General features: G+C 48.1%; 1 protein-coding gene and 1 long non-coding RNA gene across 3 annotated transcripts in view; one reads left to right on the top strand and one right to left on the bottom strand.

Annotated features, from left to right (window-relative positions):
- Positions 1-22,742, top strand: part of LOC135982137 (uncharacterized) — a 530,422-nt gene that overhangs the window by 88,491 nt on the left and 419,189 nt on the right. The window lies entirely within an intron of this gene.
- Positions 1-22,742, bottom strand: part of LOC101950004 (nuclear GTPase SLIP-GC) — a 113,554-nt gene that overhangs the window by 18,088 nt on the left and 72,724 nt on the right. For both annotated transcript variants that reach the window (XM_065587427.1, XM_065587426.1), the window contains 5 exons: positions 17,733-17,866; positions 16,550-16,711; positions 12,254-12,411; positions 4,470-4,605; positions 2,023-2,131 (listed from right to left, as the gene is read on the bottom strand). In XM_065587427.1, coding sequence (XP_065443499.1) covers positions 2,023-2,131; positions 4,470-4,605; positions 12,254-12,411; positions 16,550-16,711; positions 17,733-17,866 — 699 coding nt within the window. The remainder of the gene's footprint in view (positions 1-2,022; positions 2,132-4,469; positions 4,606-12,253; positions 12,412-16,549; positions 16,712-17,732; positions 17,867-22,742) is intronic.

Raw genomic sequence — 22,742 nt, forward strand, 5'->3', positions numbered from 1 at the left:
CGCAAACTTAATAAGCGTACTTTCTATGCCAATATCTAAGTCGTTGATGAAGATATTGAACAGAGCCGGTCCCAAAACAGACCCCTGCGGTACCCCACTCGTTACGCCTTTCCAGCAGGATTGGGAACCATTAATAACAACTCTCTGAGTACGGTTATCCAGCCAGTTATGCACCCACCTTATAGTAGCCCCATTTAAATTGTATTTGCCTAGTTTATCGATAAGAATATCATGCGAGACCGTATCAAATGCCTTACTAAAGTCTAGGTATACCACATCCACAGCTTCTCCCTTATCCACAAGACTCGTTATCCTAGCAAAGAAAGCTATCAGATTGGTTTGACACGATTTGTTCTTCACAAATCCATGCTGGCTGTTCCCTATCACCTTACCACCTTCCAAGTGTTTGCAGATGATTTCCTTAATTACTTGCTCCATTATCTTCCCTGGCACAGAAGTCGCCAGAGCATTCTTATTTCAGTAATGTGAATTAGTTCTCTCTTCTTCATTGGCCTGCATTCTGACCTTTATGTCATGGCTGGTCTAACCATGGTCTTATACACTTTGCTCTTTAGTTTTCTTGGCATGTTAGTATTGCAGAGAACTCCTCATCAACTCCCTCCAACTGCTCTTCATGACACTCTTAACATCCACATCCCCATTCCCATCAAGGTATTTAAATTGTTGCACAGACTGTAACTCTATACCATCCAGCTTTACTGGCTTCTCCTTGTCCTCTCCATGAAGCATCATGTGTATTCCATCTTTTGACAGCTGATTTGTAAGCCATGTTTTGCTCCTGCAGCCCTCCATCATTCTAGGTCCCTTTCTAGTTCATGTTTACCCTTGCGGCACAACACTAGGTCATCCGTGAAAAGCCTGCTCCATAGAGCCTCTCTCCTAATGCCCTGCCTCAAGGTGTCCATTACAGTCACAAACAGGAATGGGCTTAAAGCTGATCCTTGTTGTAGACCCTACAGTAAATGGCCCACTGGAGCCGGAGCTGCTCCTCATTACTGTTTTGTGGCCCTTGTACACGTCCATGATAGTCTGAACGTATAACTCTAGCAGATTGCGCGTCCACCGGCATCACCTCTAGGGACGCTGTCATAAGCCTTCTCTAAGTCCACAAACACTAAATGCAATTCCTTGCGTTTCTCCCTGCACTTCTCCTGCAGTATTTGGGCTGCAGACACTGTGTTGATCATTGACCTTCCTGGCACAAACCCAGATTGGTTGTCGCTTACTTGATGCTCCAGTTCCTCACAAAGTCTTTTCTCAATAATTCTTTCCAGCCATTTCATCGTGTGACTCGTTTACTTGATGGGTCTGTGTGAGTCAGTGCGTCGGTGCAATGGTGCCCCCTCTGGCACCTGAGTTCACTCAGCCTGGCAAGGCTGTTAGTCTATTCCTGGTGCCCAGAAATCTGAAAACTCTCTCTGCCCTTAAGTTCATCAGGGGGTTGGTAGAGGAACCCAAGCCCGCTCACTCCACTGGGTTCCAGCTCAGGGCCTCAAGCTAGATAAACTGGATCAGTGTTCGTTGACTCCGGCTGTGCCCTGAACTCCTTCCTGCCTTCCCTCAGGTTTCTGCAGGCTGAGCCTAGTGCTCTGGTCGTCTCTTTCTAGGGTATTGTCCCTGGTGGCTCTTCAGCAGCCTGCTAGCAGGAGTTCCTTCTCCGCCTGCTCACTCCTCTGACAGGCGCCAAGCCCCTCTGCTACTCGGCCCTATGATACTCCCAGTTGCAGTGAGGCTGCTAATCAGCAGTGCCTGTGCTAAACCTTTGGTTGCTGGGCCAGCATGGGATAGATACACCCCATGACCGTCAGTAATTACAACATGCTTCCACATTTCCTTTATGGTTGAAGACAGAGACCAAAGTGCTCTCCCTTCACCTGGCATTTTTCCACTTTGGAGGCTAAAGTTAAAGAAGTTGATCATCATCATCACTCCCTCATGGCCTGATGCCAGAGAACAAACCGACACCTCAAAACGCAGGGTCACCCAGCAAAAGGGTCCTACCTTCGTAGTAAGGCTTTAGGTCACTCTGGATGGACAGCGGAAGGGATTGGTAGACGGCCATCTTCTTCTTAAGGATCTCTCTTTCCAGGGTCCTCAGGATGATGTTTGTCTGTGTGAATCAATTTAAAGAGTTTGCCGTTATCTTTTCAATCCCTCAATTGTAAAAACGATCTAAATAAACGGTTTGGAACAGAAGACCTGATCAGGGATTCGGGGGTGGGGAGGTGGTTGGCTTATTGGTAAGACCCAGAATCAAGGTGGAATATGCAGGTGTGGGATTCTTAAGGCCAGAGTTTTAGATACAAATATGTGAATTCAAACAGCCGGTGAGCTCCACAAACCTTTCCCCAGCTTAAAGGCTAAAGAACACCTGGTGCCTTCTAACTAACGTCATTGCTCCTGTGCCTCAAGGGTGTCTGAAGATTCCCTGGTTGGAGGTGCAGACTTTGAGTCTCTGATGGTTTTCCACCTCTACGACCTAGTCCAGTCCACAGTGTCCAACATATACCCTGGTGGCTCCAGCTGATTATAATCACCAGCCAGTTAAGGGGGCAGGTTCTCTTGTTAGCTACAAGGATGAGAACCCAGTCTGGTATGTCCTTTGGGATTCCCAGTTGCTTTCCAATGGTATAAAGCAGTTTGGGTACTTGCCCTAGGAATTCACAAGAGACCAGACCTTAAACACATCAGCAGCCTAGCAGTGCTATGGTGGAACTGGTGCAGAGGAGAGTGGAACTATCCCGGACCTTGGACCTTTGTTCCCTCTAAGCTGCACGGTTGGGCGGCTGCCCAGGAGAGATTCAAGTGCCGCAGAGCCGCGCACATCTGACAGCGTGTGTTCAGGTGCCCCTCCCCCTGCTGCTCTGCAGCCATGTTACTCTTGCAGCTGCTCCCAAGACCCTCCTGCTGGCCGTGCAGAGCAGGCAGGGGGAGGGAGGTGCTGATGTCAGGGTGTCCCCCTGCCCCTGTACCCCATCTCCACAGAGCAGGGGAGAGGGGACAGCCTGGCTCAGGACTCTGAGCTGGAGAAAGCTGCTGCAGTCTGAAGTCTGAACCAGCCTTCCGGGTGAGTGAGTGAGTGCCTTAAAGAGATAGACGGTCTCTGAGAATTCCCCAGCTGCCAGCACACGCAATCTCCGTCTGTCTCTCCCTCTCCCTCTCCCCCTTTCTCTGTCACATACACACACACACACACACACACAGTTCTTGATACTTCCTGCAATGCACATACGTTCTCTGCACTTTTATTCTTTCAAAGTGTATTATTTGCGTTTTTTGACTGGTCTCTGCATTTCATAATTTTTATTTCTCTTACACTTAAATTTAATTCTTTGAATAGTGAGTTCTAAAATGCCTAACCTGTCCTGGCTGGAGTAATTATCCCTGTGGTAACTTAAAATATATTATATCTAGGTTTTGTGTGTCTACTGGTGGCGCACATCCCTCGGTGCACATACCAAAATTCATTCCGCCCATGGATGGAAAAAATGAGAGGGAGCATTGCCTTGGACCAAGATTATTTTCAGTCCTTGCTATTTATTTCAAACCTCACCAGGTTTCGTTGGTGTGCACAGAGATTCGATGTCTGATTATCTTACAGACTGGGGGTTGGTCCTTGGCCCTCCCATTGGGCTGACATCACTGTACACACCGCACTATCCCAGCCCACCTGGCACAGGAAGAATGTTAATGTATCGGGGGGGGGGTATGGAGCACATTGCCTTGGGCTTTGACCGTCCTTTCCAGTCAGGATGGTCCCTAGGGGAACCATTACCAGTGTCATTTAGGCCTTTAGGGTGCTCTAAGTCACACCAGGGCCAAACCAGTCCTGGAGTCAAGGTGATTCCAACCCCTCTTCCCCCTCCCCCCCACAACTTGGGTCCTGTGCTAAACACAGCTCTGCTGCACCTGAGAGTCTGGCCCTGCATGGATGCCAGGTAATAAATGCGAAACACTGTGTGTTGGCTACAACCTACAGCTGTTCATGTCTCTTATCAGTGGGTCAGAAGGCAGAGTTCATCACAGAGCCGATTCTGCACTCCCTGAGAGTCCTCATCACCCATTGTTATTCTCCCATTGTTATCTCCATCACCCATTGTTACCCTCCCATGGTTATCCCCATCCTGCAGCCCTCCTCGGCCCTGCCAAGCGGAGAGGCAGAATAGCCGGATGAGTCTCACCCCAGAAGTTCTGTCTGGCAGGGCAGAGCACTCACTCTTTTCTTAACCTCAACTTACTTGAGGGGGAGGGATAGCTCAGTGGGTTTGAGCATTGGCCTACTAAACCCAGGGTTGTGAGTTCAATCCTTGAGGGGGCCACTTGGGGATCTGGGGCAAAATCAGTACTTGGTCCTGCTAGTGAATGCAGGGGGCTGGACTCGATGACCTTTCAAGGTCCCTTCCAGTTCTAGGAGATGGGATATCTCCATTATTTATTTATTTACTTACTTCCTCAATGAAGAAGTTGAGCTTGCAGTCACTGGTCACTGGGCTCTTCTTCACAACCTCACGGATTTTCTCCTGCACCGAGTCTTTGAACATATCAAGGCAGGGTTTCAGTGAGGCTCTGGTTCCCTTCTGGATCCTAGTTAGATAATAAAATATAAATCATTAAAAAGAGATTCCCCTCGGTCAGGAAGGAGCGAACACCCAAACACACCTTTCTATAGCAGCTGGGGTAAACATTTGACCCCCCCCAGCTCTGCAGGAGCGACACCTCCACTGCCTCAACTACTGGGCTGAGCCCTTCTCCTTTTGGGCACCAGGGATGGATTGAAGCCACGGAGCTTTGTTCATTTCATTACATGCCAGTATCCAATGCCACTTACACCCCAAAGGGGCACAGGGTGGCATTTCCCTAAGTTACTCAGGTACAGTGCAATTAACGAAAGTGTGAATGGCAGGTGGGGGCAGGACCGCTGAAAGCAATGGAGCTGCAAAATTTGTCAAGGTGTCACCTTATTCTCCTGAAATCTCTCCTTAAACTCAGCTCTGCTGGGACCTACACAGCACCCCCTCGGGCCTGGGCTACGCTAATGCCAGCTGAGACTTCTGCTTTTTGCTAAGCCCACTTCATTTTGTTACTCATCTTCCTATCCATCCCCACCGTTTGTCTGACACCCAGACTGTGAGCAGGGTCTGTCTTCTTCTTCACATGTCTGCACAGTGCCCAGCACAATGGGAGCCAGGATCCTTCACTGGGCTTCCTAGGCCCTACCATAACAATTATAAATGGTGGACGAGAGAGGAGAGTCAGGGCTGATCGTCTTGTCTACAGTCATAATAATGTGTCATGACTGGGGCTTGAACAGTCATGCCTAGTAGTCAGAGCAGGGATGGTCAGAGGCCAGGATTCAGAGTATGGGTCAGAGCTGGGGTCAGGAGTCCAACAGTGAGCTACGAGGCAGATCTCACAGACTAAGACTTTAAGGCCAGAAGGGACCATCATGGTCATCTAGCCTGACCTCCTGCATCTCGCAGGCCACAGAACCTCACCCACCCACTCCTTTAATAGACCCACAACCTCTGGCTGAGTTACTGAAGTCCTCAAAGCATGACTTCAAGACTTCAAGTGACAGAGAATCCACTATTTACACTAGTTTAAACCTCTAAGTGATCCGTGCCCCATGCTGCAGAGGAAGGCAAAAAACCCCAGGGTCTCTGCCAATCTGACCAGGGGGAAAATTCCTTCCTGACCCCAAATATGGTGGTCCATTGGACACTGAGCATTTCAGCAAGACACACCAGTTAGACGCCTTAGAAAGAATTCTGTGTTGTACCTCAGAGCCCTCCCCATCTAGTGTCCCATCACCACCACTGGGGATATTTGCTACTAGCAGTCGAAGATCGGCTACATGCCATTGTAGGTCATCTCATCAAACCATCCCCTCCATAATTTATCAAGTTCAGTCTTGAAGCCAGTTAGGTTTTTGCCCCCAACTTCTCCCCTTGGAAGGCCATTCCAGAACTTCACTCTTCTGATGGTTAGAAACCTTCATCTAATTTCAAGTCTGAATTTTTGATGCCCAGTTTATATCCATTTGTTCTTGTGTCAACACTGGCCCTTAACTTAAATAACTCTTCTCCCTCCCTAGTGTTTATCCCTCTGATGTATTTATAGAGAGCAATCATATCTCCCCTCAGCCTTCAATTGGTTAGGCTAAACAAGCCAAGCTCTTTGAGTCTCCTCTCATAAGGTAGGTTTTCCATTCCTTGGGTCATCCTAGTAGCCCTTCTCTGCACCTATTCCAGTTTGAATTCATCATTCTTAAATATGGGAGACCAGAATTGCACACAGTATTCCAGATGAGCTCTCACCAGTGACTCGTATAATAGTATTAACACTTCTTTATCGCTACTGGAAATATCTCGCCTGATGCATCCTAGGATCGCATTAGCCTTTTTCATGGCCACATCACATTGGTGGCTCATAGTCATCCTGTGAGCCACCAATACACTCAGGTCTTGCTCCTCGTCTGTCGCTTCCAACTGATAAATTCCCAGCTTATAGCAAAAATTCTTGTTAGTTCCTAAGTGCATAACTTTGTACTTTGCATGATAAAATTTCATCCCATTTCTATTACTCCAGTTTTCAAAGGTTGTCCAGATCTAATCTGATATTCTAGTCCTCCTCTGTATTGTCAATACTTCCTAACTTTGTGTCATCTGCAAATTTTATTAGCACACTCCCACTTTTTGTGCCAAGGTCATGAATAAAAATGTTAAATAAGATGGTTCCCAAGACCAATCCCTGAGGAACTCCACCAGCAATCTCCCTGCAGACTCACAGTTCACCTTTCAGTATGACCTGTTGTATTCTACCCTTTAACCAGTTCCTTATACACACCTCTCAATTCTCATATTAATCCCCATCTTTTCCAATTTAACTAATTTCCCATGTGGAACTTTATCAAATGCCTTACTGAAATCCAGGGAGATTAGATCTACTGCATTTCCTTTGTATAAAAAAATCAGTTGTTTTCTCAAAGAAAGAGATCAGGTTGGTCTGGCACTATCTACCTTCTGTAAAACCCTGTTGTATTTTATCCCAATTCCTGTTTACCTCTATGTCCTTAACTGCTTTCTCTTTCTTTTGTTCTAAGACCTTGCATACAACTGAGGTCAAACTAACAAGCCTGTAGTTTTTTCAGATCTCTTTTTCCCCCTTTCTTAAAAACAGGTACTATATTAGCAATCCTCCAATCATAGGGTATAACTCCCGAGTTTTCCAGATTCATTAAAAATCCTTTCTATTGGGCTTGTGATTTCATGTGCCAATTCCTTCAATATACTCGGATGGAGATTATCCAAACCCTCTGATTTAGTCCCCTAAAGCTTTTTAGTTTGACTTCCACCTCAGATGTGGTAATTTCTACTGTACTTCCACATCCTCATTTCCATTAGCCACCCTGCTACTACCCCTGAGCTCCTCATTTGCCTTATTAAAAAGTCAGGCAAAGTATTTGTTTAGGTGTTGGGCCATGCCTAGATTATCTTTGATCTCCACCCATCCCCAGTGTTTAGTGGTCCTCCTTCTTCTTTCCTTGTTTTCTTTTTATTTACATGGCTACAGAACCTTTGACTATTGGTTTTAATTCCCTTTGCAAGGTCCAGCTCTGCTTAGCTTTGGGCGGTTTTCACTTTTTCCCTATACTTTCTGATCTCCAAGAGGTGGCTTTCCTTGCTGATCCTTCCTAACTTCCATTCTTTGTAGGCTTTCTGCTTTCTCTTAATAAGCTGTTCGATATGCTTGTTCATCCAGCTTGGTCTGGTAACGCTTCCCTACAAATTTTCCCCCTTGCTTGGGATCCAGGCTTCAGGTAACTTCTGCAACTTTGATTTAAAGTAATCCCAAGCCTCCTTCACATTTAGATCCTTCAGTTCTTCAATCCAGTCCACTTTCCTAACTAATTCCCTTAATCTTCTAAAGTTTGCCCTTTTGACATCGAGGACCCTAGTTTCAGATCTATTTGTAGTTTTCCCTCCATTTAGTTTAAACTGAATTACCTCATGATCACTCGAAGCAAGATTGTCCTCTACAACTAGTTCATCTCTGAGGTTCTCACTACACACTAATACCAAAATCTAAAATGGCATCACCTCTTGTGGGTTCGGTGGCTCTTTGGTGAAGAAATCTGTCAGTGTATCACATCCAGGAAAATCTGGGCCCAACTATTATTACTAGCACTTGTCCTCCAATCTATACCTGGGAAGTTAAAGTCTCCATAATCACACTATTCCCAGTAGTATTTATTTCACTAAAAACATTAAAGAGGTCTCTATCCAGATCAAAATCAGATCCTGGGGTCTGTAGCAGACCCTCAGCACTGTCCCAGTGCAGCCTCTGGTGGATTTCTTCCCCAAAGTGATTTTGACCCAAACAGATTCTGTTTTATCCATTCCATCATGTCTCATTTCTTTGCAGTCTGCCACATCATTAATATAGAAGGCTGCTCCACCACCTTTACCTTTAGTCCTGTCTTTCCTGAACAGCACATACCCTTCAATACCTGCACTCCAGTTATGACTACTATGCCACCATGTTTCTGATATCCCGATAGTATCCGATTTCACTTCCTGCACCAGGAGTTCTACCTACTCCGTGTTGTTCCTCAGGCTCTTTGCATTGGTGGACAAACATCTTAACTGTTGCTGGTTGGCTTTGCCCAGATTCCTCACCCAATTGGGTACAGTCATTCTACTGCCAGTATCTCCTGTCTGTTACCTTCACCGGTATTAGCAGTATCTTTCCTGTTAATGTCCATTCTCCTACCTACTGCTGTATTCTTTTCCTCCTGGTCAATATTAGGATCAGGCGTGGAGATTATATGAGCATCTCCCAACCATCTCCCCCAAGTTCCTAGTTTAAAGCTCTTTTAATCAGTTGTGCCAACCTCCATCCCAGAAGTCTATTTCCCTCCCTATTCAGGTGGAGTCCATCCCAAGGGAACAAATCTCTGTCCGTGATTGCCTCCCCGTAGTTAAACATCCCAAAGCCCTCCTCATAGTACCACTGCCTGAGCCATCTGTTGACCATCATAATCTTGTCTCGCCTTCATTATCCTCCTCCAGGGACAGGTAAAATCCCACTGAAGATGAGCTTCCATTTCCTTAAGCATCTTCCCCAGTCTGGCACAGTCTCCCTTGATGCGCTCCAGAAAGAATCTACCAGTATCATTTGTTCCCATGTGAAGTACGGTCAATTGATTCTTTCCTGTTCCTGTTAGGATCCTCTTCAGCCTCCGATCCACATGCCATATCGAGGGCCGGATTTCCAGTTAGGCACAGTAGGCACACACTTAGGGGCGACAGCGTTCTAGGGGTGCACTAAGATTGCCAAGTGTGAAATTTCCTAGCCCAGTTGGGCTATTTTTAGCAGTTGTGAGTTGCGGTACTTTGGGCTATTTTGCTGCCCTGCGGTGGCTGGCCACACTGCTCGGGAGGGAGATCTGCCCCTCCCCCTGCTGAGATGCCCCACCCGCTGCTGGTCTCATATTGTGCCTCCTCCCCTTAGCCATTTGAAACATGTGCAGAAGTCTTGTTCGAGGGAGGCAGAATTTTCCAGAGGCCACTGTGGTGCCAGAACAGTCTGAGCTGTCTGAGGCTGACTGGTCTGTTGAGTGGCAGCAAACAGCTGGCAGGCAGGTGGCAGGGGCATTTTTTTCCTCAAGTCACAGCAGCTTTCTTGGAGCCAGGTTAGGAGGCAGAGCGGGCCACACAGGGCTGCTGGGGGGGGTCACAGGGCCACATGGGGATGCAGGAGGGGGCTCCAGGCAGGGCTGCAAGGGGGGGTGCTGAAGATTCTGTGCCTAGGGGCGCGAAAGTTGTAAATCCAGCCTGGCCTGTATCTTAGCGCCCGTCAGACAGCACACCCTTCTTTTCTCCGGATCAGCTCTGGTGACAGGCCTGTCTGTTCTTCTTAGTAAGGAGCCCCATTCAGATAGATCTGCCTCATCCTGGAGGTGGTGCGATTCTCCAGCCTTCTTTCTGGCTGCAAGTTCTCTTGTCTTTTGTTCCCTCTTGCAATCTTCTGCGAGTCGCAGGAGGATAGAGGCTTTCTCTATTGACTCTTCCCCTCTGCTGTTAGGGCTAGCCACTCTTCTCTTCTTCCTTGCCCTCTCACCTTCCACTACTGCCTGCTGTGCCCCTTCTTCATTCTCCAGCTCAGCAAACCTGTTCCTCAGCTCTATTCATCCTTCACTAGCTGGTCTTTTCCTCTGCCTGGTTCTCGTAGTCACATGCTTCCACTGGCCACTTTTTTCACCTCACAGTTCTCCAGTCCAGCTTGCATCTGAGAGTGTTGACTTTTCCCTTCAGCTTCCTTTGGCCTTCTCTCCATCATCCGCTCGAATCCCCTTTGAAATTCAACCTAGTCTCCACCTGCATCTCCAAACCTCAGATCTTCTCTTCCACCAGCTCTATGAGGCGGCACTTCATGCAAAGGAAGCTCTTTTCAGGTACCCGCTCCAGGATAATGTACATCTTGCAGCTTCCACATCCGGTCATCTTCCTTGTCTCTTCCATTCCTTGGGTCACTACCACTGCTGCCTCTGTATCTGTCATAACCTTCCCACCTAAGCTTCTGTCAGGTGGAAACAAAAACAAACAAACACCAAACGCTCCCTCCTCAAGCTCCCCTTATAAACGCCCACTCGAACTCCGCTGTTTTCCGTTCTGTTTGCTAGCTCCTGTGCCACTGACTGGCTGCTTTGCTGCCTTTATAGGGCCTCTAACAGGGCCGGCGTTAGGCCGATTCCACCGATTCCCCTGAATCGGGCCCCGCGCCTAAGAGGGCCCTGCACCCTGAAGAAGAGAAATCAAGTAAGCCGGTATGCCCTGGTACAGCGCACCGGCTCCGAGGTGGCCCGGCTTCCCCAGCAGGGGCTGGAGCCCCAGGCCCTTTAAATTGCCACCAGAGCCCCACTGCTGGAGCCCTGGGGTAGGGCTGTGGGGCTCTGGGGGCTATTTAAAAAGTCCGGGGCTCCCCTTGCTTCTACTGCCTCGGCCCTTTAAATAGCCGCTGGAGCCCCGTCGCTTCCCCAGGGCTCCGGGAGCTATTTAAAGGGCCGGGGTGGTAGAAGCAGCGGAGCCCCGGGCCCTTTAAATAGCCCCCGAGCCCCGAGCTGCTGCTGCTACCCCGGTGGGGGAGGGAGAAGGAGGGGGCACTTACCGTACAGGGTGGGCTGGGGCTGGCTCTGACCCCCTCAGCCCCAGCCCTTCCGCCCTAAGCCCCACCCCTTCCGGGGGCCAGAGCTGGCCCCAGCGTACCGCCCGTGTTTGAGTCACACCCTGACGTCACGGCTGCGCGGCGTGCATTTGGAATGAGGCAACCCAGAGCTGCTGGGCAACCTGTCACATAGTTCCTCTTGCTGTATTGCAAGGATTATTTGCATTTTTACTGGTAAGTTGAACTTAACCATGGTTATAAATTGTCTCTATAATAATAATTATGTATGCGTTAGCTAGCCCCAGCTGATTCCGCAATGCAAAAACACTTATAACACTTATAACGACACGTTGTTTTGGTATTCCATATACTTAAAATATCATAAATGAACTATGCTATTCGCTTGCTGCTTTAAGACTTAAGTTCATTACTGTTCATTACGGTTGCAAATATATATCTTAAAACTGATGAGGCCTATTGTCTTAATTTCATCTAATATAAAAATAAGGACATATTTTATAAATTTTAATAAAATAAACATTATTGAAGAAAATCAGTTGTACAACTATCAAAACATAAATTATTTTCCTAATATGAAAGTGAAAATCTATAATTAATATTCTTTTAGAATGTGGTGAGGTCTATCAATATGGGTAAGAGATCGAGAGACATTGGTAGAAAGTACCCAAGTGGGAGTAAGAAAAGAGCCGTATACAAGGCAAAGGCACTTGAAAGACAGAAGCAAAAGGGGCTTTAAGCAAGTATTTTAGCAGACCTGATTCTAGTGTTGAGCCAGAAGAGCTCCGTGAAGATGCAGATATGGTTGAAAAGTCTCCAGTAGAACAGACGACACAGATAGAGAACGACAGCAATGATGAAGAATTTGAAGAGCCAGATCAGTCTGAAGAAGACACTCAAGACAGTCAAGATGAAGAGAAGACCGGGTTACCCAGGAGGGCCAGGGAACAGGGTTCTGCAAGACCCTGAGGCCAATGGGGAGGCCAGACAGCCCTACCAAAGGAGGCTCGGTGTCTTTGCAGCCTGAGTGGGACAGGGCTCCTCTCACCTGAATATGATTGCAAACGTGGGGTTGATTTTGTCATAGATGGGCTGAGCCAGGGCGCTGTTGAAGTCTATGCGGGAAAAGATCCGGGACGCATACACACCATTCTTCTGGCACACGGCTTTTAGGGTCCTGTGGAAGCCTCGGTTGCCAGTGTCTCGCTGGATAATTGGAAACACAGTTGTAATGAAGTGTGTATAGGATACATTACTTACGACTTGTATTACAGTAGGACCTATAGACCCCAACTGAGCTAGGGCCCCATTGTGTGGGGAGCTGTACATACATGCAGTGAAGCTGGAAGATGTAATTTCCAGCTCAAGTAGACATATCCATCCACACTAACTCTGATCCGTCCAAGACCCTAGGTACATACTTGGGGCAGCAACCCCCCGCCCCCACCTCCTGCCACCTGTGCCGACACTGCTACACTTCTCTTTGTAGTGCATTCGCTCGATCAGATGCCAGCTGCAGTGTAGATGCGCCCATGAGAGACAGGCCTGTCCTGAAGAGCTACTCTAACCCATGTGCTTTACACTGCAGCGTTTGACTTTGTCTCTCCACAGGACGGGGGAGATACAGAGGGGAGAGACATGGATCTTAGCCGGCTATTCTGTGTCTTTGCACACGGACGTGCGGACAGCAGGGCAGGGCAACTCAGAAAGACCCAGAAACTTCCAGAACAGGGCATGGCAGTTACCTGATGAGCTCAGTAGCAGTTAATGAGGCTGTGTAGGAAGTTTTCATTGTGAGAACCTGTTTTGCAGGTCATACCCAGGTCACCTTTGAGAGCTGAGCCAATGAGCGAGCGGGGGAAGGTTATAAATAGAGGAATTAAAAACAGCCCTGTGGACAGCAGCTGATCGAAGCAGGACCAAGAACTGAGGTTGCTGTGAGGGCTGGGTCCCATCCCTGCACCACTCTGGGAACAGGTCAGTGCTATTCCAGCTTTACTTACTAGGGCAGTATTAGGATAATGTTGGTCCATAGTGGCGTGTTTTATGGACCTAGAAGGAGAGCGGGGGACAGGGGAGCATTTATTACCTTTAGTGGTGTCGCTCATAGATCTAGCTTAGCAGTAACGCAAGGAACCTACAGACCTGTATCCTGCAAGGCATTGGCTTAACCATGTTAAGATAAGTAAAGTAGGTCTCAGAGTGGCAGCCGGGTTAGTCTGTATCAGCAAGAAGAACAAGGAGTCCTTGTGGCACCTTAGAGACTAACAAATTTATTTGGCATAAGCTTTTGTGGGCTAAAACCCACTTCATCAGATGCAAGCAGTGGAAAATACAGTAGGAAGATATATATACACAGAGAACATGAACAAATGGGTGTTGCCATACCAACTGTAACGAGAGTAATCAATTAAGGTGGGCTATTATCATCAGGAGAAAAAAAACCTTTTGTAGTGATAATCAGGATGGCCCATTTACAACAGTTGACAAGAAGGTGTGAGTAAGAGTAGAGGGAAAAAATTAGCATGGGGAAATAGTTTTTACTTTGTGTAAGGACCCATTCACTTCCAGTCTTTATTCAAGCCTAATTTAATGGTATCCAGTTTGCAAATGAATTCCAATTCTGCAGTTTGTCATTGGAGTCTGTTTTTGAAGTTTTTTTGTTGGAGTATTGAGACTTTGAGGTCTGTAATTGAGTGACTAGCATATATAAAATGGCCCAGCAGTTCCCAGTTCCCCAAAATCTAGGGTAATAGCTTGCTCAAGAGAGGAAGTTGGTACTTAACGATACCAGGCAACTGCAGGAACACTGAACTGATATTGGGCTGGGATATTTTCGGATAGAATTGTTGGCAAATGTTTAATCACAAACTTGCTTTAGCTATAGGTGACATCTATGATAATGAGCTAAAAGGCATTAATATGTTAACCTATCGGATAAAGGCACCCCAATATTATGAGGGTGAGGAAGTCAGATTTGGACATGGGAAGCTGGGCATCTGAATGAATATTCATGATAGCACTCAGGGCCTACAATAGGCTAAGCCACCACGTAGTGGGCACTAGGTTTCCATCATTGACCCTTCAGCTCTTCATTGTTCTTATCTAGGACTGGCCTTTGGGTGTTGGGGGTCTGAACCATCGGACTCATTTGGCATGCCAGGGACAGGGTTAGTCCTTTTGTCTCTCACACCAGGTCCCCTAGGAGGGGTGTGAGTAGATGAGCATATGCAGGGGATGACACCACAGGTATCCCTAATGCTATTTTACTGCTATTTGTTTTTGTGGTTTGGAAGTTCCTTCTCTTCCTTGATTGTGTTAATAAAAGTGGCTAAGGCTTTGCCTTGCCCTCAGTGTGAGTGTCGTTGCCATGCACCCTGGGTTCCCCTCAAGATATTGAACTTATTCATTTTAATTCTGTTGAGTCTGATTCTGGAATGAGAACCTATTACCCCCAGCTCATTACATTAATAGCAAATGGCAATCAATACCATTAACAGCCATTAAAGAATCAGGCTACAGAACCTGTGGCACTTACATTTGGCTCTCAGCTAACTGCTCTGAACTGGGATTCTGTCTCGGTTAGAGAGCACGAATGGGGCAGCACTTACTGAGGGGAGGGTCTGTGAATTCTTGCCCATGTTAGCTGGGTCTATGGGGAGAAGATGGTGCCCTATAGAATGAGAGGCTTGTAGAGATCCAGCGAATGGATATTTTATAGGCTGATCCCGATCCCTGCACCACTTTGGATACAGGCTAGAGATTTGTGTTTCACCAGCAACTGAGAGGACCAGTCAGCTACTGCCCCAAGGGCTGGAAGCTGCTAGCTGGGGAGCTCCGCAGAGTGTTTGTTCGCTGCCAGGGTCTGAAGTGTTTGACAGGAGTGTTCTCGAGCTCTGAAGAGTCCAGGTGACACACACGACACACCATAGTCACCCTGCAAAGACTGAGGGCTTGTCTACACTGGCACTTTACAGCGCTGCAACTTTCTCACTCAGGGGTGGGAAAAAAACAGTGCTGTAACGCGCCAGTGTAGACAGTGCGCCAGCGCTGGTAGCTACGCCCCTCGTGGAGGTGGGTTTTTTTAGAGCGCCGGGGAGAGCTCTGCCATGACTACACAAGCCACGTTAAATGTAGACAAGCCCTGAGAAATCATCTCTGAGAGGAGACCAGAGGCGGATGTGTTTTGATATGTGAGCTAAAGTACAGACAGTTACCCTGAAACCTTATAGTGGGACGTTTGTAGCCGAAACAAAAGGGGGAGAGTATGTATAAGCAGATTTACTGACTAAGAGCTTTTGTTTAAATGTTCTTCACAGTATTCCAAATGCTATTTACAATGTTGTATATGATTTACTGTGTGTTTTGTGAGCACTCAATGGTTATTTTATCAATAAAGTGTCCGGTGCTTCCCCAGGAAATGACTGGGAACTATGACCCTCCATTGATCAGGGTTTTACATACAATAGCCCCAGAGGTTACAGGAGAGAGGTCTGAGTCTCTGTGATGCTTTCTGGAAAGACAGAGCTCTGGCCAGCGCATCAGCAAAAAGCTAAGCTGAGATGCTGGAAGAAGGATAGATCTATACAGAATTTTGCCTAAGCACACCCTGCCCTCTCACGTACTGTCTTAATAGACTGACGAAGGAAGGATTATTATCTCTACCGTACAGATGAGGAGCACAGGCACAGAGACTAAGGCCTGGTCTACACCTAAAACGTAGATTGACGTAACCCCTGAGAGATGTAGTTAAGCTGACCTAAGCCCGGTGTAGACACTGTTAGGTAGATGAAGAATTCTTCTTTCGACCTCGCTACCACCTCTCAAGGGGGTGGATTAACTCCAGGATGGAAAAGCCCTTCTGTCGTAGTAGAAAGCGTCCACACTACAGTGACACAGGTCAAGTTGAGAAGCATCTTACTCTGCAAGTCATCCCACTGAGGGCTACTCAGGGGAACAAAGTACTACTCACCTGAGTAAAGGTGGCAGAATGGAGCCCTATATTAATTTGGGGCTGGATTCCAATACCCTTACTCACTGAGTAGCGCCTTACCTCACAAGAAGTCCCATTGGTGTAAGTGGCTACTTCATGCGAATAAGAGGATCAGAATCAAGCCCATAACATGCTGCTCTCCTCTGGTGCCTTTTATCCAATGCCCTTCACAAACCTTAATTAATCCTCTCAACACCCAATAATAATTCTTAGCCCTTATAGGACTTTCTGCCACAGATCTCAAAGCACTTCTCAAAAGTTAATAAGCAACAGGGAATCAAAGGTGGAGGCAGTTGCTGGCCAGAGAATGAAAGCAGCACATGAGGTCTAAGTCGAGAGCTTGCTACTCACTGTAAGGAGCTGAGAGAATGTTTTTTGGTGAGATAATTTTGCTTTCTTCACGCCTTCGTTAAGGGGCTGTTCCAGGTGGGCAAAACATTTCTCAATCTCCTTCTCCAAAGCCTCGATCTTGTCCTTCACAAAGCCTTCCAAGTCGCTCTGCTGATAGTGATTCTGCAGTGGCAGAAGAGCAAAGGACACATCATTGCGCAGCTGACACAGGAGGCAAAGATTTCTTCTCGCTAGAAACCACAGCGCAGGCCTGGGTTCGGTCAGCACCAGATGGGAGGCATCTAAAGAACACACTGTGCTGGAAGAGGTGGTGTCGCCAGTCCAGCTGGGGTGCTCTGAGTCGGTAATGAACCAAAGCCCTAGCGTGGCATGATGCTGGGGGCTGCGGGAAGGAGAGGGGGCAGGGACAGCTGGGCAACAGGGGAGGTACAAGGTTTGGCTGCCTTTGCAGATAAAGCCTGTAGTGGTTTCAAACGTCAATTATAGATGGGGGGAAAGAACAGAATCTCTGTATCTTTTTCCTCCTTTCACTGCTTTACCCGCCCACAGAACACAATGGGCGCAGGGATACGTTTTTTGTCCCCCGGTGATATGGGTCCAGCGGTGAGCAATCGGGAGGTAGTGTGGCATCATCAAAAAGCCCAACCGGCCAAGTAGTGCATGGCCTTGGACAACGTGGGTGTGTCTACACTAGGGAAAATAGCATGTTTCAGCTCTGACACAGTTTCACTGATGCTGCCAATGGAGTAAGCTGTAGTGTAGAAAGGGTGCAGGGATTTCTACCATGTCATCATCTAGCCCTGCCCTAGGGACAGAACTCAGAGCCTCCTGCATCAAAAAAGTATAGTCCCTCTCCCTAGTTTGAACTATAGAACCATCCCCATTAGCTGTCAGCAGTATAGGGTCTATGGCACATAGATAAACAGCTCCAGCTCCATCCATCGGGGGCAGTGGTGCATTTACACACTAGCCAGCTCATTACTAGATTTTTGGAGCAGATTTGCATTTGTCTCCTGCTAGGAACCATGGGGCGAGTGGCCCGGTTCAAAGGAGCAGGGATGGAACGGGGAGAAGGCAGAGTGCAGGGAAACTGCTGCAGTGGGAAGAGAGGGGACTATTCACTGCACCATCACTGTGCTAGTAGTGAAGCAGATTGTAGCGCCCAAAGCTCCTCCAGCCGTACCACCGTGTCTCGTGTGGAGTTGAAATTCTCAGCCAGCAGGACAATGCCGAAAGCCTCTGCCACATAATCCATTAGCAGCTTCTTTTTCTCTTTCAGAAAGATATTCCTGATGTACTCTCTCAGCTTGGGGATCTCTGGAATAGCACAGAGAGGCAGAGTTAGTCCTGGTCTACACCGAGGATGACCTAACCATGGCGCTCAGGGCTGTGAAGAATTTCACTCCCTGTGTGATGTAAGTAAGATCGACCTAACCTCCACTGTACATAAGAACGGCCATATTGGGTCAGACCAAAGGTCCATCTAGCTCAGTATCCTGTCTTCCGACAGTGGCCAATGCCAGGTGCCCCTGAGAGAATGAACAGAACAGGGAATCATCAAGTGATCCATCCCGTCGCCCATTCCCAGCTTCTGGCAAACAGAGGCTAGGACACCATCCCTGCCCATCCTGGCTAATAGCCATTGATGGACCTATCCTCCATGAACTTATCTAGTTCTTTTTTGAACCCTGTTATAGTCTTGGCTTTCACAACATCCTCCGGCAAGGAGTTCCACAGGTTGACTGTGCGTTGTGTGAAGAAATACGTCCTTTTGTTTGTTTTAAACCTGCTGCCTATTAATTTCATTGGGTGACCCCTATTATTATGAGGAGTAAATAATACTTCCTTATTTACTTTCTCCACACCAGTCATGATTTTATAAATCTCTATCATATCAGCCGCCCTAGTCATCTCTTTTCCAATCTGAAAATTTATTAATCTCTCCTCATATGGAAGCTGTTCCATACCCCTAATCATTTTTATTGCCTTTTCTGAACCTTTTCCAATTCCAATATATCTTTTTTGAGATGGCGCAACCAGATCAGCACACAGTATTCAAGATGTGGGCGTACCATGGATTTATAGAGAGGCAATATGATTTTTTCTGTCTTATTATCTATCCCTTTCTTAATGATTCCCAACATTCTGTTCACGTTTTTGACTGCCGCTGCACATTGAGTGGATGTTTTCAGAGAACTATCCACTCCAAGATCTCTTTCTTGAGTAGTATCAGCTAATTTAGATCCCATAATTTTATATGTATAGTTGGAGTTATGTTTTCCAATGTGCATTATTTTGCATTTATCAACACTGAATTTCATCTGTCATTTTGTTACCCAGTCACCCAGTTCTGTAAGATCCATTTGTAACTCTTCACAGTCTGCCTGGGACTTAACTATCTTGAGTAGTTTTGTATCATCTGCAAATTTTGCCACCTCACTGTTTACTCCTTTTCCAGATCATTTATGAATATGTTGAATAGGACTGATCCCAGTACAGACCCCTGGAGGACACCACTATTTACCTCTCTCCATTCTGAAAACTGACCATTTATTCCTGCCCTTTGTTTCCTATTTTTTAATCAGTTACTGACCCATGAGAGAACCTTCCCTCTTATTCCATGGCAGCTTACTTTGCTTAAGAGCCTTTGGTGAGGGACCTTGTCAAAGGCTTTTTGAAAATCTAAGTAGACTATAGCCAGTGGTGAGCTGGAGCCGGTTCCCACCGGTTCACAGGAACCGGTTGTTAAATTTAGAAGCCCTTTTAGAACCGATTGTTCTGAGACAACCGGTTCTAAAAGGGCTTTTAAATTTAACAAAAGCTCGGGCAGCTGTCCACCCCGACCCCAGACCCTGGCCCCAGCTCACTTCCCCCTCCTCCCCTGAGCGCTCCGCTCCTCTTTCCCTCCCTCTCCCCTGCTTCCTGCGAATCAGATGTTCGCGGGAAGCCTGAAACAAGCAGCAGGCAGGTAAGCTGGGACGGGGGGGGGGCTCCAGGGAGGCAAGGCGCGGTGCAGCCCAGCCCAGCCCAGCTCTGGCCGAGCGGCTCCCTCCGGCCCGGCCCCCTGGCTCTGGCCCGGCTCGGGCCCCATGGCACCAGTCCTGGTCAAGCGGCTGTGGCCCGGCTCGGGGAGTCGGTCCCCGCAGCGCCAGCCCCGGTCCCAGCCGAGTGGCTCCAGCCCGTCCCGGCTCGAGCCCTGCAGTGCCGGCCCTGGTCCCGGGCGAGCAGCTCCGGCCCGGCTCGGGCCCCGCAGCGCCGGCCCTGGTCCCGAGTGAGTGGCGCTGGCCTGGCCCGGCTCGGGGAGTTGGGCCCCGCGGCACCAGTCCTGGCAGAGTAGCTCCGGCCCGGCCCGGGTCGGGACCCGCGGCGCCGGTCCCGGTCGAGCGGCTCCGGCCCGGCTCGGCTCGGGCCCCGCGGAGCTGGTCCCGGCCCCGGCCCTGGCCCTCGCTGATCGGATCCAGACCCGGCCCCGGCCCAGTGGATCCAGACCCGGACTCGGCCGAGTGGCTCCAGGCAGCGTGCTAAGGGGACAGGGAGCAGGGAGGGGGTGTTGGAAGAGGGCAGGGGAGTTCAGAGGGTTGTGGGGGGGTGGATAGGGGTTGGGGCGGTCAGAGGGCAGGGAACAGGGTGATTGAATGAGGGCAGTCAGGAAGGAGCAGGGGTTGGATGGGGTTGTGGGGGGCAGTCATGGACAGAGAGAAGGGGTGGTTGGATGGGGCAGGGATCCGGGGGGCCATCAGGAATTTGAGGAGGGGTTGGATGGGGTGGCAGGGGGCAGTCAGGGGACAGGGAAGGGGGGTGGATGGGGCAGGGGTCCCGGGGGGGGGGACACCTCAAGGAACATGCGGGATTGGATGTGGCAGGAGTCAGGGGGGGCACGACCCCCTCGTGGGGTGAGGAGGAGGGAACCTGTTGTTAATATTTTGGCAGCTCATCACTGACTATAGCCACTGGATCACTCTTGTCCACATGCTTGTTGATCCCCTCAAAGAATTCTAGTAGATTGGTGAAGTATAATTTCCCTTTACAAAAACCGTGTTGACTCTTCCCCAACAAATTATGTTCATCTATGTGTCTGACAATTCTGTTCTTTACTATAGTTTCAACCACTCAGGCTTACTGGCCTGTAACTGCTGAGATCACCTCTGGAGCCCTTTTTAAAAATTGACATCACATTAACTATCCTCCAGTCATCTGGTTCAGAAGCTGATTTAAATGACAGGTTACATACCACAGTTAGTAGTTCTGCAATTTCAAATTTGAGTTTCTTCAGAACTTTTGGGTGATACCATCTGGTCCTGGTGACTTATTACTGTTTAGTTTATTGGTTTGTTCCAAAACTTCCTCTAACGATACCACAATCTGGAACAGTTCCTCAGATTTGTCACCTAAAAAGGTCTCCGCTTTGGGAATCTCCCTCACATCCTCAGCCGTGAAGACGGTAGACACAGCTGGGTCAACAGCCGAGCTACCACCTCTCGAGGGGATGACTTTGCTACAGCAAAAGAAAACCCCCTTTCGTTGCTGAAGCGAGTGTCTACACTACAGCATGTCAGCAATGTAGCTGCAGCGGCAGCGCTTGTAGTATAGACACATCCTTAGAAATGTGGTAGGAGACATTCCTCCAGCAGGATGTTCAGCAGGGGGAACATTGCTCCGGCAGAGCTTCCCGTCAGTGAACACAGGGCTGGATTAAGGCCTAGGCCTCGGACCCCAGCTCCAGGAGCCGTGTGATTACATCAGAGGGTCCTGTGGCACCTTTGAGATCTTACCCACGAAAGCTTATGCTCCCAATACTTCTGTTAGTCTCAAAGGTGCCACAGGACCCTCTGTTGCTTTTTACAGATTCAGACTAACACGGCTACCCCTCTGATACGTGATTACATCAGAATCCCAGTCTGCATTTACAAAAAGTAAAGTCTCTGTTCCTCACAGTTGTGAAGAATAGCTTGGAAACAGGTTCAGTAACATCTGCCTGAATTTGCACAGAGCCTGAACCAATTGCTGTGAGGGTGGGCACTGCCCCATGCATTTCAGTGGGGCTGTTAACCCCACTGCTCTGGAGGGCTCTCCGAACTCCAGCCCAGCAGAGGGCTCTGTGCGTAGCAGGAGTGGAAAAGTGCAGACAGCTTGACCCATCCAAACAGAAACACAGAGAGCAGAGGGGACTCCTGTTAACACTCACGCTGCTCCTGAGGAGAGAGGCATCGGGCAGTCATGCCTGGTGGGAAGAAGTAGACTCTCTTGGCTATTAAGCCAAAAGGCCTATTGCTAAGTAAAGGCTTATTATCAAGTGAACCAACCGCTTTGCAAGCTTTATGAATAGTTCGTAATAATGATGTTTAGTTGTGTAACCTTCATTCAAAGTGGAAGATTAATTTTAGTGAGAGTGGAGAGTTAGTTCCTTGAGGTTTAGCACAACAGCTTGTTTATCAGAACTAGTGCTTTAACTGCAAGATGGACTGACCGCATTAGTATAGGAAGATTGGATATTGCAATATGCATTTGGAAATTTGTAACATGCCTTATTGTGATAAACTCAAGGAGTTCAATCTATTTAGCTTAACAAGGAGAAGGTTAAGGTTTACCTTAGAGCCTCTAAGTACCTACATGGGGAATAAATATTTGATAATGGGCTCTTCAGTCTAGCAGACAAAGCTGTAACGTGATCCAGTGGCTGGAAGTTAAGCTAGACAAATTCAGAGTAGAAATAAGGTGCAAGTTTTTAACATTGGGGGTCATTAACCACTGGACCAACTTACCACAGGTTGTGGTGGATTCTCGCTCACTGTAAATGTTTGAATCAAGTGCTGTATAAAAGCTAGGTATTATTACTGGATGTTTTTCGGAAGGGTGGGCTCTAGTTCAAACCCAGCTACTGGACTTGGAGCAGGAATTATTCCAGTGCAGTCCTATGATCTGTGTTATGCAGGAGGTCAGACTAGATGATCACAATGATCTTTCTGGCCCTCACATCTGTGAAACTCTGCCTCAGACACTCTGGGAGCAGAGGGGGCCCTCCTGGCACTATCACTCTAGGTGGAGGGTGGGGGGACTGTAGGGATGGAGCCATGATCCCCCCCCTCCCCATGTCATGATGTGCTTAGGGTTCCAGGCTGCTTCAGTTTGAACCTGGGTGAATCTTCCATCTATAGAACGTCCCTTCTTTCAGTCGAGAGACTTGGAGGAAAAG

The sequence above is a fragment of the Chrysemys picta genome, chromosome 3, assembly GCF_011386835.1.
Source record: "Chrysemys picta bellii isolate R12L10 chromosome 3, ASM1138683v2, whole genome shotgun sequence".
NCBI lineage: Eukaryota > Metazoa > Chordata > Testudines > Emydidae > Chrysemys > Chrysemys picta.